This window comes from Epinephelus fuscoguttatus, linkage group LG14, assembly GCF_011397635.1.
Source record: "Epinephelus fuscoguttatus linkage group LG14, E.fuscoguttatus.final_Chr_v1".
Lineage (NCBI taxonomy): Eukaryota > Metazoa > Chordata > Actinopteri > Perciformes > Serranidae > Epinephelus > Epinephelus fuscoguttatus.
In genome coordinates this window covers 21,481,244-21,492,083 of record NC_064765.1, presented here as the reverse complement: position 1 = coordinate 21,492,083, position 10,840 = coordinate 21,481,244, and the positions used below count along the sequence as shown (strand labels likewise).

Here is a 10,840-nt window from a genome sequence, read left to right as displayed (position 1 = left end):
AAGGCTTAAATGGACTTTTAATACAACACTCTGGCATGTTGTTATTTTCTTTCATGGCAATTGTTGTATACTTCTTTGTTATACGCAAAGTGTTTTGAAATTAAAATACATAAATATATAAAATAATGTGGTTAATTAAAAATGCATAAAACAATAGTTGAGTTTACAACTGTAGTTGAATATTTAACCGCTTGGGTGTTGTTTGAGGTAAGTTTCAGCATTTAGTTGGGTTTCTTAAAAAAGAAAATGGTGACAGGAGGCTCAACCATACAACATTTGTCATTATGAATGTGGAATTTAGTCACAATTATTTTTTAGTTAGTACTAAAGTAGCGGTTAAATCTATTCATGGCCCAGGTTTGGAAATCAGTTATCATATGTTCAAATAGAGACTTGACATTGGACAACATTAACGTACATGTTACTCAGCAATCATCATTGCATATCTGACAAATATATCAAAGAAAGTAAAACAAATGATCATTTCATTTAATAGTTTTATAGTATATTTATAGCTTATACAAAAAAGTGTATCATTTTGTTTTAGATAGCTACTGACTTTAAAAAACTAAAAAGAAGACAGAAAACCATGACACAGATGGGTTTGCCTTTTTGTGGACATATATAGCAAATGGCATCATCTTTATAATTAAAATAAAAAAATTCCTGCTGAGCCTTCAGAGATTTTTATCATTTATCTTTGAACGCAGGTATATTTCCAAGGTAGCAATCTGAATCACTTGCAAGGGCCTGCTCTCTGTACGGGCCCCTCCAACCCACAGGCCACGGTGCAGTTACACTGCCTGCACTGTCCATATTTACACCCCTGATACCGAAGAATATTGCTCGGTTAAATAGTTGCTGTAGTTGAATTATTGCACCAATTACTGTACAGTTAAGGCGGAAAATTTGATGCACCTTTTAGTCCCTTTTGCACCGTTGAAATACAATAAATAAATTATGGAATTATAAATGCTTTTTAACCTCTTTTCATAGAAGTAAGTGGGGTAATATTTATTTAATAGCTCGACAGATATTTTTAAAACCTTTATTAGTTATTAGATGTTCATGAGGTACGCTCTATATTCAATTAACTTTACCAAAGTGTGTGGAAAAACTAAATAGAGACGATATCGCGTCTTAAAGTGAAAGGTTTAAATCCTGTGCGGAAGTGACGTATGTATTTTGTCAGTGCGTCAGTTTCCAGATAAAGGCGGCAGCGAAGAGAAATTTTGAATTTGCAGGCTAGCCAGCTAGCTGCTAGCATACTCCTCGGATTTAAATTAACAGTTTTTTCTTTTCCCTCAAACAATGGCGTCGTATCATCATTTATTAGAACACACTAAACCGCGGTTTGAATCTCCTGCCAAGATATTTGCGAAGTTAAAATCCAAAGTACAGAGAGAAGGGATGTGCGCGAGGGACGGGACGTTTACGGTTAAGGATCCGCTGTGTAACGTTACAGAGAAACACGGAGCAGTTTTTAGGTCGCCCAGGAAGAGAGCAGAGAGCACCAGGATGAGCGAGGAGCTCAAGGAGAATCAGACGTCTGGTTTCTATCGCGATGAAGCTCAGGCTTTGACTTTTTCACCCATATCGACTCCTCGGAAAACCTTCGGATACTCAGACGTTAGCAGGCGCGTGGAGGAAGTGCCCCCTGTGACAGAGGTGGGACATGGATGCACACCAAGACAGAGAGCTTTCCTGGAGGCAGTAGCTGTGTCTCACCCCTCCTCTCTGGTCAACAGACAGCAGAGCCACACAGACCCACCTCAGGTCAGAGACATGGGCGGTTTCAAGGTGACCAGCAGGACTCCAGTTAAGACACAGCCAGTGGAGGAGGACTGTGACAGCAGTGTGTTTGAGGAGGAGTGTGCTCCCCTTGACAAGCTGATGTCTCCAGCCTGTATGTTTCCCCCCATGAGGAAGAGGCTGAGGAAGAGAAAATGGGAGCCACAGGAGTTTAACAAAGTCAGCAGCAGCACAAAGGAGGCCAGCGATGACTCCATGAGTCAGCCACAAGAGAGGAAAACCTCCAGTGCTTTCAGTGAGGACGACAAGATTTACATGGAGGATTTGGGCAATGTCAGAGGATTCCCTGCTGAGCCGTCAGAGATGAACCAGTTCACTCATGAAACAGTGCTCCCATCACCAAGAATCCTCAGAAAGAAACGTGAGATGTTATTGCTGCTTTATTCTTTATTTTTTATTTTATTTTATTTTAGTAGGTGATGCAGGTACAAAACAAGTGAAAGACGTGACAGGGACAACACTATGTGGGAGACAAGACGTATAAAATAACAATTAACACAAGAAACAAACATTTGAGCATTGAGTGGCATTTTGTGTGTGTTGGTGTGTATTGATGAAGCAGTGAAAAGGGGGCTGAGTTTGAATAAGAGGAACCGTTGCAGATAGATTAAGCAAACTTAAGTTAGGAAAAAAGGAGACAGAAAAATGAATATATTAATGAAAAAAAATAACAAGAAAAATAAATAAATATAATAATAATTAAAAAAAAAAAATCTCTCTCCTAACCCACACCCTACCTCTGTCTTCTTTTTAAAATTCAATTACATTAATTACAAGTTAATGAAATTGCAGGGGTTTCCCCCCCTTCAGTCGCCCCCAGACCCTGGAGAAGGGGCTGACTGATGGAGGCCACCACCTGCCGCTACTTTACCTATAGAACAACCCCCAGACCCAATGGGATGTTGGAGGTGTGTGTGTGCATTCATCAAATCAAATGGTCTTTCTCTTTCCTTTCCCTTTTCCTGCTTTGTTAGAAGTGAAACTCTTTTGCTTGCATCATCACTTAGAGGGGAAGAAATTGACTGACGCCTCTTTGCTGTTTTGAACAGGTTGCCTTGTTAATGTGGAAAGAGCTCCTACGATGTCTCCAGCCAAGATGTTCGCCTACATGAAGGAGAGGGAAAGCAGAAAGGAGCAGCAGGAAATTCATAGAGTCAGCAGCAGCACGAGGGATCTCTTTGACGCAGGTGAGTGTGATATGAAGTGGAAATACCTGAATCTAGCAAAGCAAAAAGTTTGAGCTGACGTACGTATGTTCCTGTTTTGGTTTTTCTGTGTCATGTTTGCATGTTGCATTGTGTTCTTGATGTTTTCTTATAGATGCTTTCCATCAGTCCAGAGACACGTCTCACGACACAGGTGACATGGAGGATGTTGCTTTTAGAGGTGTTCCAGACAGTGCGGTTCCTGTCATTGGGTCCAGAGTAGAGTCAGCTGACAGCCAATTCAACACAGATCCCTCTGAGGATGCCCTGAACCCTGCTGTATCGCCGCAGCATGTTTTGCTTGAAGACCCGCTTGTACTCAATACGCCACGGATCTCCATACCGAAGAAACAAGAGCCAAACAGATGGCCCCAGCGCACAAAATTCCCAAGTGTGAGTAGTGGACACTTATTTTAAAGCTAATATGCAAGTCTTTGATAAAAGGGGTGACATTAGGGGAAATTAAATAGTCTGATGTTGATTTAACATGCAAAGTCAGGCTGAACCATTCAAGGTTTAATTTGCAGGCACATTTTAGATCATATTGTCCTATTAACAGTTCTACTCTCCTAATCTACTGCTCCTACTTGGGCTTGTGTTTTCCTCTTCAGCAGGAGAGTGTGATTTATCTCAGAAAGTGGTACCTGAGGAAGAATAATAAGGGCCTGTTCATAGATGGAATCCACGAGTAAGTGTTTCTCATCACATTATGGTTAAAAAAAAAAAAACACCAATGCAGTCAAAGTTTATTGTAACCAACTGTCAGATTGCCCTCAGAGACAAACATGCTTTGGATGTGTGGTTTAATGTGAACTCTGGGATGTTTCTTACTTCTCTTTTCCGCCCAGGTACGACAACATACCATGGAACAGTAACATCATCGTGGAAAGGGTTTCAAAGTCTGTGGTGAAGACGGTCTCCGGCAGGGTTTACATCTTAGTTGGCAAGATGAACACGAGTGTTAAGTCCGGTAAGCCAGATTCTGTGTGGGTGGATATTTTCCACTGAGAATATGTTTTACTTTGTCATAAAGAAGTTAAGAAAAGTTACACATTAATGCAAATGTAAATACTGCGTTGTTTAATATTTTTTTATGTATCTTTTAACTTGTTGCTTGCAGAGTTTCCCAAGTGGCTGCTGAAGAAGTTTACTAATGGTTTTCCTCCAGACTGGGAAGCACTTTACAAAAGGTTTCTGTCAGGGTCAAGAGAGTAAGAATATTTATTTTGTCCTATTTATGCTGTTACAGGTGCAAGATTGTTTTGTTTTGGCTGGGGACGTTGAATTTATTAGGCATGAGATAAAATAACCATTTGGTGGTTTAAACTTCACAAATCCTTAGCTCTTAAAAGTCAGCTTTTTTGAAGAGATGAATTTTGTTTTGTAGTAGTGATCCCAGCAGAGAAACAGAGAGGAACAGTGAGGGGAGAGGCATCACATCGAAGACAAAATCTGGGGCTTCCTCCGTCAACCATTCTGTGAAGCAGCACAGAAAAAACACTTTTAAGACACGTAAGTAGAAGATGAATGCTTTAGCTAACAGCCAAGCTAATAAATCCTCTGAACAAGAACAATCAAGGATGCATTCTTTGGTTAAGAGATCTGTGGAAACCACTGCCTTTCCCACACCTCTTGTTATTTTGTGCTCTCTGTTTGGTACATTAGTTTGAGAGGGAGAACAGCAGCCCATTGGTCCATTTTCATTTTTATACACATGCATCACACAGAGATTTATTGTAATTGTAACAAGACTAAAGCAGAATTTATAGTCCACTACACACGTGGCCTTCGCCGTTGTGAGCATTTACACTTGTGTGGTGGTGGTGTCTGTGTCACTCTGCAGTTACACCTCCAAAACACTAGTTGGCGGCGGGGTTTCTGTGAAGTGCTGTAAAGTTTAGCTGATTCAAACACAACCAAAATACACATTAAACATGGCTTAATAGCGACAATTTCAAACATAAGTACACAAATCAGCTTCACTATAACTCACAGCATTCACACACAAAGTATTTGTCTTTTGCTGGACACATTTTCCCCACAAATACAACATGCTAATGTTTTTAGCACAACCCTATGGCATTTTTCACTGTATAAATTAGCCTAGCAGCTAGAGAACGTTCCCTCTTCTCAAACGAAGCCAGGGACAACAGCAACATTTAACAAAGGTAACGATACAAAATTCAGCTCCATTACAACTCACACGTTTCACTGATAAAGCAGCTGTCTTACACTAAACACGTTTTCCAAACAAATACAACATGCTAACGTTATTAGCATATGCCTATGGCAGTTTAATATGTTTACAGCCTGGTACAAAAAAACTGTAGCTAACTTCCCCCTTAATGACAACTGCATAGGGGGTGAATTTTTATATAAGTCACCTGTTTAAATTTTATTGAGCATTACACATTACAGGCGTGGACACTTTTACTGGCAGGCTGTCACCTCTGGCTCTCAGTTAGACCCACCCCTGGCTCCACCATAGGTCCACCCTTGTCCAAATATGGTCACTTCTGGCTCCAAAAAGAAAATAAAGAAATGGTGACAGCCAGAATGCTGAACTCGAGGTGACATCACAGAAGCTACGTCTGTTATTTTCCAATCTGTGGGCTTTATATAGGTAAGGCAATGCTTTGAGCTAAATGCTAATGTCAGCATGCTTATGTGCTCACTATCATACTGCTAATGTGCTGGCTTTACCATGCTCCCCCTTTTAGCTTAGTGAGTTAGCATGCTAACATTAGCACTAATCACAGAGTACAGCTAAAGCTGATGAGGACGTCACTAGTTTTGCAGGTAAATTGAAGGTTTGGACAATTTTTACTTGATGGTTGTTGCTAGATATAAAGTCAAGGATTGGGGTTCATCCTCTGGGGACCATGAATGGGCACCAAATTTCACGACAGTCCATCCAACAGTTGTTGAGATTTTTCCGTGCAGACCATAGTGGTTGAGCGGCTGACTGACAAATCGACATTGCCATCTCCGGAGCTGCTAACATGGCTAAAAATGCCATCTCAGATTTTTATCCTCACGTTGACACTTGTAATCTGTGGTAAGTTTATCTTACATTTATTTTCTCCTCCTGATTCTCCAGCTGATTCCTGCCCTCCAGCCTCATTGTCTTCTGCAAAAGTGTCCCGGAGTGGTCGCACAATCAAGCCACCTCTGGAGTATTGGAAAGGAGGGAGAGTCATTCTGGATGCACAGATGAATGTCACAATCCATGAATGTTATGACACCTCCATCTGCATCCCTGTAAGCACCTAAAGTTGAGCTCAGGACTTATAATAATCCAAAATGTTTCTCTGTTTATGTACAAGTAACTGATATTTCAAATGTTAATTTCTGTAACTCAAAGGAGGTCACTACAATGGTGTCTACGAGGGCGTCACAGAAACCCGTCCATGTGTTCCTGCCCTGCAGTGAAGGTAAAGATAAGATAACTTAAGATAAGGTAAAGATAAGTTATGAGCTGCATGCAGATAACTGTCCTCTGTGTGTCCAGGTCGTAAGCAGTGTGAATCAGCCAGCGACGAAGGAGCATCAGTACCACTGAGGAAAGTCAAGGCTCCACTCCGCAAACGCAACGCAAGAGCCAGGGTTAATCCTGAAGAGAAACCCTCTCATTCACCTGAACCTCCTGTGGAGACACAAAGCAGCACTGACGAGAGGTCTGGCAGGAGAACACGGTCCAGCCAAAGGCGTCCAGCTAAAGAAAGAACACTCTACGTGGATACTGTCCCTCACAAGCAAAGTGAACCCAAAAAGACTTCAACAAAAAAGACACATCACACCACAAGGCCTTCAGTGGGAGCCTCAGGCAGCAAACGAGCGACCTCAGCATCCCAAGAATCTGTTAATGATACAACATCAGCATCATCACCCGAAGAGGTCACTGGGAGGAAGAAGCAGCAAAAAGAAGCGCACAAGGGGAGAAGCAGGAGAGCTCTAAAGTCACGGCCAAACTATGTAATAGAGTCAAACGATTCATCGCAGTCGTCTGAGGAGTTGGAGGATGTGAGGAAGAGAACCAAAGTAACACGAAAAACACATAAACGGAGCAAACACAGCAAGTCATCATCACCCAAAAAGCCTTCCCCTAAGTTGACACAATCCAGCAAGGAACCCAAGGCGACGAAAGGCATCACTCCGATACCACAACAGCAGGATGAAGACGCGTGGACAGAGACAGAGCTTATGAAGCTACAGCAGTACGTTTTGTAGATCTACAGACTGAGAGAGTAGCAGTTTGCAGATTTAGAGTTGCATCTCTCTGTATCATAACCTTATGTCTTACTGGTGTATGTGTTTGTGTTATCCAGGGCTGTGTCCTACTATCCTAAGCACATGGAGGGTTACTGGACAAAGGTGGCGAGGATGGTTGGAACACGCTCTGCAGAAGAGTGCCACTGCCAGTACACATCCCAGGGAACCTCCCGGACTCCTGCTAAGAAATCCAAGAAGACCAAAAAGGAAAATGTGGAAGCACCGAAAGATCCAGGTAGAGAAAGGTTTTAGTTTGGGATGCAAGCTCGCTGCTTTCTGGAGCCTCTTTAGCTCACAGTTCCTGGTGAATTACTTGGATTACCTTTAGGCATCTCCAGGGATTTTCACTATTAGCAAGTGCCATCTAGTTTCATTATAATTGAGTGAAGGCTGACATCTCTACAGCTGATATCTCCAACACTTTGCAACTCACATTACAACAATCTAGACTCATCAATAGCACTACATGTAAGAGGAGAAATATGTTATTTCTCATTTTGTGGTGAACTATCCCTTTAATGAGTTGGTAGTAGTTGTAATAGTTTTGCAGTGGTACTTTCCAAAAACCTGTAACAGATTTTGGGTGCATCAAATTGGTGTCTCAGTTCCCCTTTAAAGGTCCAGTGTGTAGGATTTAGGGAGATACATTGGCAGAAATGGAATGGTGGTGGAGTAGTTAGCATTGTCGCCTCACAGCAAGAGCGTTCCTGGTTTGAACCCCAGGGAGAGGTAGCCCTTCCGTGTGGAGTTTGCATGTTCTCCCTGTGTCAGCGTGGGTTTTCTCTGGGTACTCCAGCTTGCTCCCACAGTCCAAAGACATGCAGGTTAATTGGTGACTCTGAATTGTCCGTAGGGGTGAATGTGAGTGTGAATGGTTGTCTGTCTCCATGTGTCAGCCCTGTGATAGTCTCGTGACCTGTCCAGGGTCTACAGTGTCAGCTGGGATAGGCTCCAGCACACCCATGACCCCTAAGTGAAAAATGAATGAATGAATGTTTTCTTATGTGTATAATCACTTAAAAATAATAAGAGTAGTGTTCTTGTTACCTTAGAATGAACCGTTTATATCTACGCAGAGAGAGAGTCCTCATACATGGAGATTGCCATGTTCCTACAGTAGCCCAGAACGGACAAAACAAATACTGACTGTACATAGGGCTTGTAGGAGCCAGTAGGCTGGCTTCTACATGGCTGTTCACATTTTTGTGTCGGCCACCATAGTATAAAAGACCCGCCGAGACGAGGGAAAAAAGATTTATATACGTGAAAGTTCTTTATTCAGTGTTTAAATCACCTGGTCTGTTTGTTTTGGGGAGGAAGAGATCTTTGCAGGTAATGCGGCTGTGGTAAAAACCTCCTGAATAATGAACACTGAAGGAATTCTGACTAGGAGAAGCTTGAGCTGGTTGTAAGTTGGTTTGCAAAAGAGACGACATGCACAACTGTAGAGATCTGACAAGCTGTGTTCTATGCCTGGTTACAGATCATGCAGTTATATCGGCCCGAGCGGGGACCTTCAAGAGAAAGCAGCAGGTGCGTCAGTTCCTGGAGGCTATGCCCAGAGACGATGTTGAGGATGTGTTCAGTTCTGCGTACATGCAGAATAAACGCTTCGAGGTTTGTTTCTTTCTGTTTCGAGATTTCATGATGAGGAGATCGTACAAAATGTGTGCTAACCCTCTCACCTGTCTTGACGGATAGATACCCTCCATCTGTCCGAGTGAGCACGACTTCAGATTGCCTGACATGGCGCCCCTGACCCCCATGTCTGCAGGTTTCCCCGAAGTGAAGACTCCTCAGTGCCTGCATATCACCCCTGGCATGATGGGTTCTCCCAGCAGGTGAACGACATTGACCTCTGTGATCAAGCTTATGTGAAGTGACCGCAGCATAACTAACTTACCTCGTATTGATTTTAAAGGACCAATGATGACAAGTACGTCTATCAGCTTCAGAAGAGGATGAAAAAAAATCAGTTTAACGTCTGCAAAAAGACTTCAAAGACAAAGGTAATTAATGATAATATTAATAGTATTCATATATTATATTTCTGAGATTCTTTTTATCCTGAATCAGGGGGATTTTAATATTCAATTAGTAAAATAACGATTTTCTTCTTTGTCTGTCACAGAGTTTCTCACCCACACCATCTGTTAAACGATCAATGAGAAGATGTGGTAACGCAGGTAGGATTCCTGAGAGATGTGCAAAACAATCTCCTACAGCTAATACTGATATGAATTTTATAATGCTTGTATTTTATTAACACAGGTAGACTGTTTAACGTCATATTCATTAATGCTAAGGCAGTAGTTTCATTACACTGTGAAGTAGTTCTGGTTTTTGTCCGTTACTGTATGTATCTTTGTTTAATAGTTGATTCTCACACTAAGATTTTCAGAAGTTTGTTGAACACATTTTTGCTGCTGTAATTGAAAGCTGATATTTCTGCATTTGTTTTGTAACACAATCTGTTTCTTTCCTTTTTCACCTGAAGAAGACACCTTTGTAGTTTGGGAGATGTTCCCAGGAAACAATGGCGCGCTGTCTGACAGTGAAGAGGAGGAGGATTTTTACTTCTCAGACAACAACTGATTGGAGCTGAAAGTCATTATTTTAAATAAAAACATCAAAAATTGTTTGAATGAATTAAAATCAGTGGAACAGAGGAGGGATGTGACTTTTTCCCTTGACAAACTCATGATTTGAACAATAAAACTTGCAGTTTGGAGTTGAATTATTTTTTAAATGTAAACTCTGAGTTGATCTCTTCAGTGTGAAACAAACACCATGAACAGAGTCACTGATTTTAACCTTTCAACACAACCTGCAGTGAGAAGTGTAAAAAATTAGACACATGTAGTGTTTCGGCAGTGTGGCCTTTTGTACAGTAAATAGATGGAAATTTCTTTAAAATTTGAATATGCTGTAAAAAAAAAAAATTGACTGTTCCAGTATGTACCTGTAAATATAGTTTTTGAATTTTTTCGGAAGTCAGCTGTAACTGTTCTTTAAATAAACATTCTTTAATTCGTAGTCATGGTTTCTTTGTGTGTATTATATATATGTTGCATAACAAGTAATCTTTCAGACTAAAGGAAAGAAAACAACCAAAATACACATTAAAGTTTTATTTTTGTTCAGATTTCTGTTTTGGTAATTTATGCAAACCACATATTTAATTGAATAATACCACATTTTAACAAAATGTAAAAAAAAAAACTAGCAAAATGACAGGAGGCCAGGGGCCACTCGCAGCAGTCCCACACACATAGGCAAGGGCGTTCCCTGGTACTTTTTTGATAAAGAAGCTCCATTTTGATGCCTTTTTATGCACTTCAGCACCTTGTGTAAATTTAAAGTACAAAAGAAACCCCCATTGTGAATCAATTTATTTTCACTGTGAATAAGAAAATGGTTGAGGGGCCAAATTTGGCCCGTGGACCGTGAGTTGAATATCACTGCTATATGCAATACATGAAGAGCACTGCTGTCTGCATAAATCACACATGCAGTACAACAGAAATGACACTAACACTAGTTATATTGTA

General features: G+C 41.0%; 1 protein-coding gene across 4 annotated transcripts; it reads left to right on the top strand.

Moving 5' to 3' along the window:
* The first annotated feature begins 1,148 nt into the window (after nucleotides 1–1,148).
* mis18bp1 (MIS18 binding protein 1) lies at nucleotides 1,149–10,304 on the top strand. Of its 4 annotated transcripts, none has more exons than XM_049597061.1 (16): nucleotides 1,149–2,173; nucleotides 2,862–2,999; nucleotides 3,133–3,410; nucleotides 3,629–3,705; nucleotides 3,866–3,987; nucleotides 4,138–4,207; nucleotides 4,405–4,529; nucleotides 6,118–6,278; nucleotides 6,382–6,451; nucleotides 6,529–7,234; nucleotides 7,346–7,524; nucleotides 8,773–8,906; nucleotides 8,991–9,130; nucleotides 9,211–9,298; nucleotides 9,421–9,475; nucleotides 9,787–10,304. In XM_049597061.1, the coding sequence occupies exons 1-16, from the start codon at nucleotides 1,312–1,314 to the stop codon at nucleotides 9,882–9,884; spliced, it is 3,303 nt and encodes a 1,100-aa protein (XP_049453018.1). In that variant the 5' UTR covers nucleotides 1,149–1,311; the 3' UTR covers nucleotides 9,885–10,304. The 4 variants fall into 4 exon arrangements, with proteins under 4 accessions (XP_049453018.1, XP_049453017.1, XP_049453015.1 ...); XM_049597060.1 differs by having other exon boundaries at nucleotides 4,138–4,228; nucleotides 9,790–10,304; XM_049597058.1 differs by having other exon boundaries at nucleotides 1,150–2,173; nucleotides 3,632–3,705; nucleotides 4,138–4,228.
* The last annotated feature ends 536 nt before the right edge of the window (nucleotides 10,305–10,840 follow it).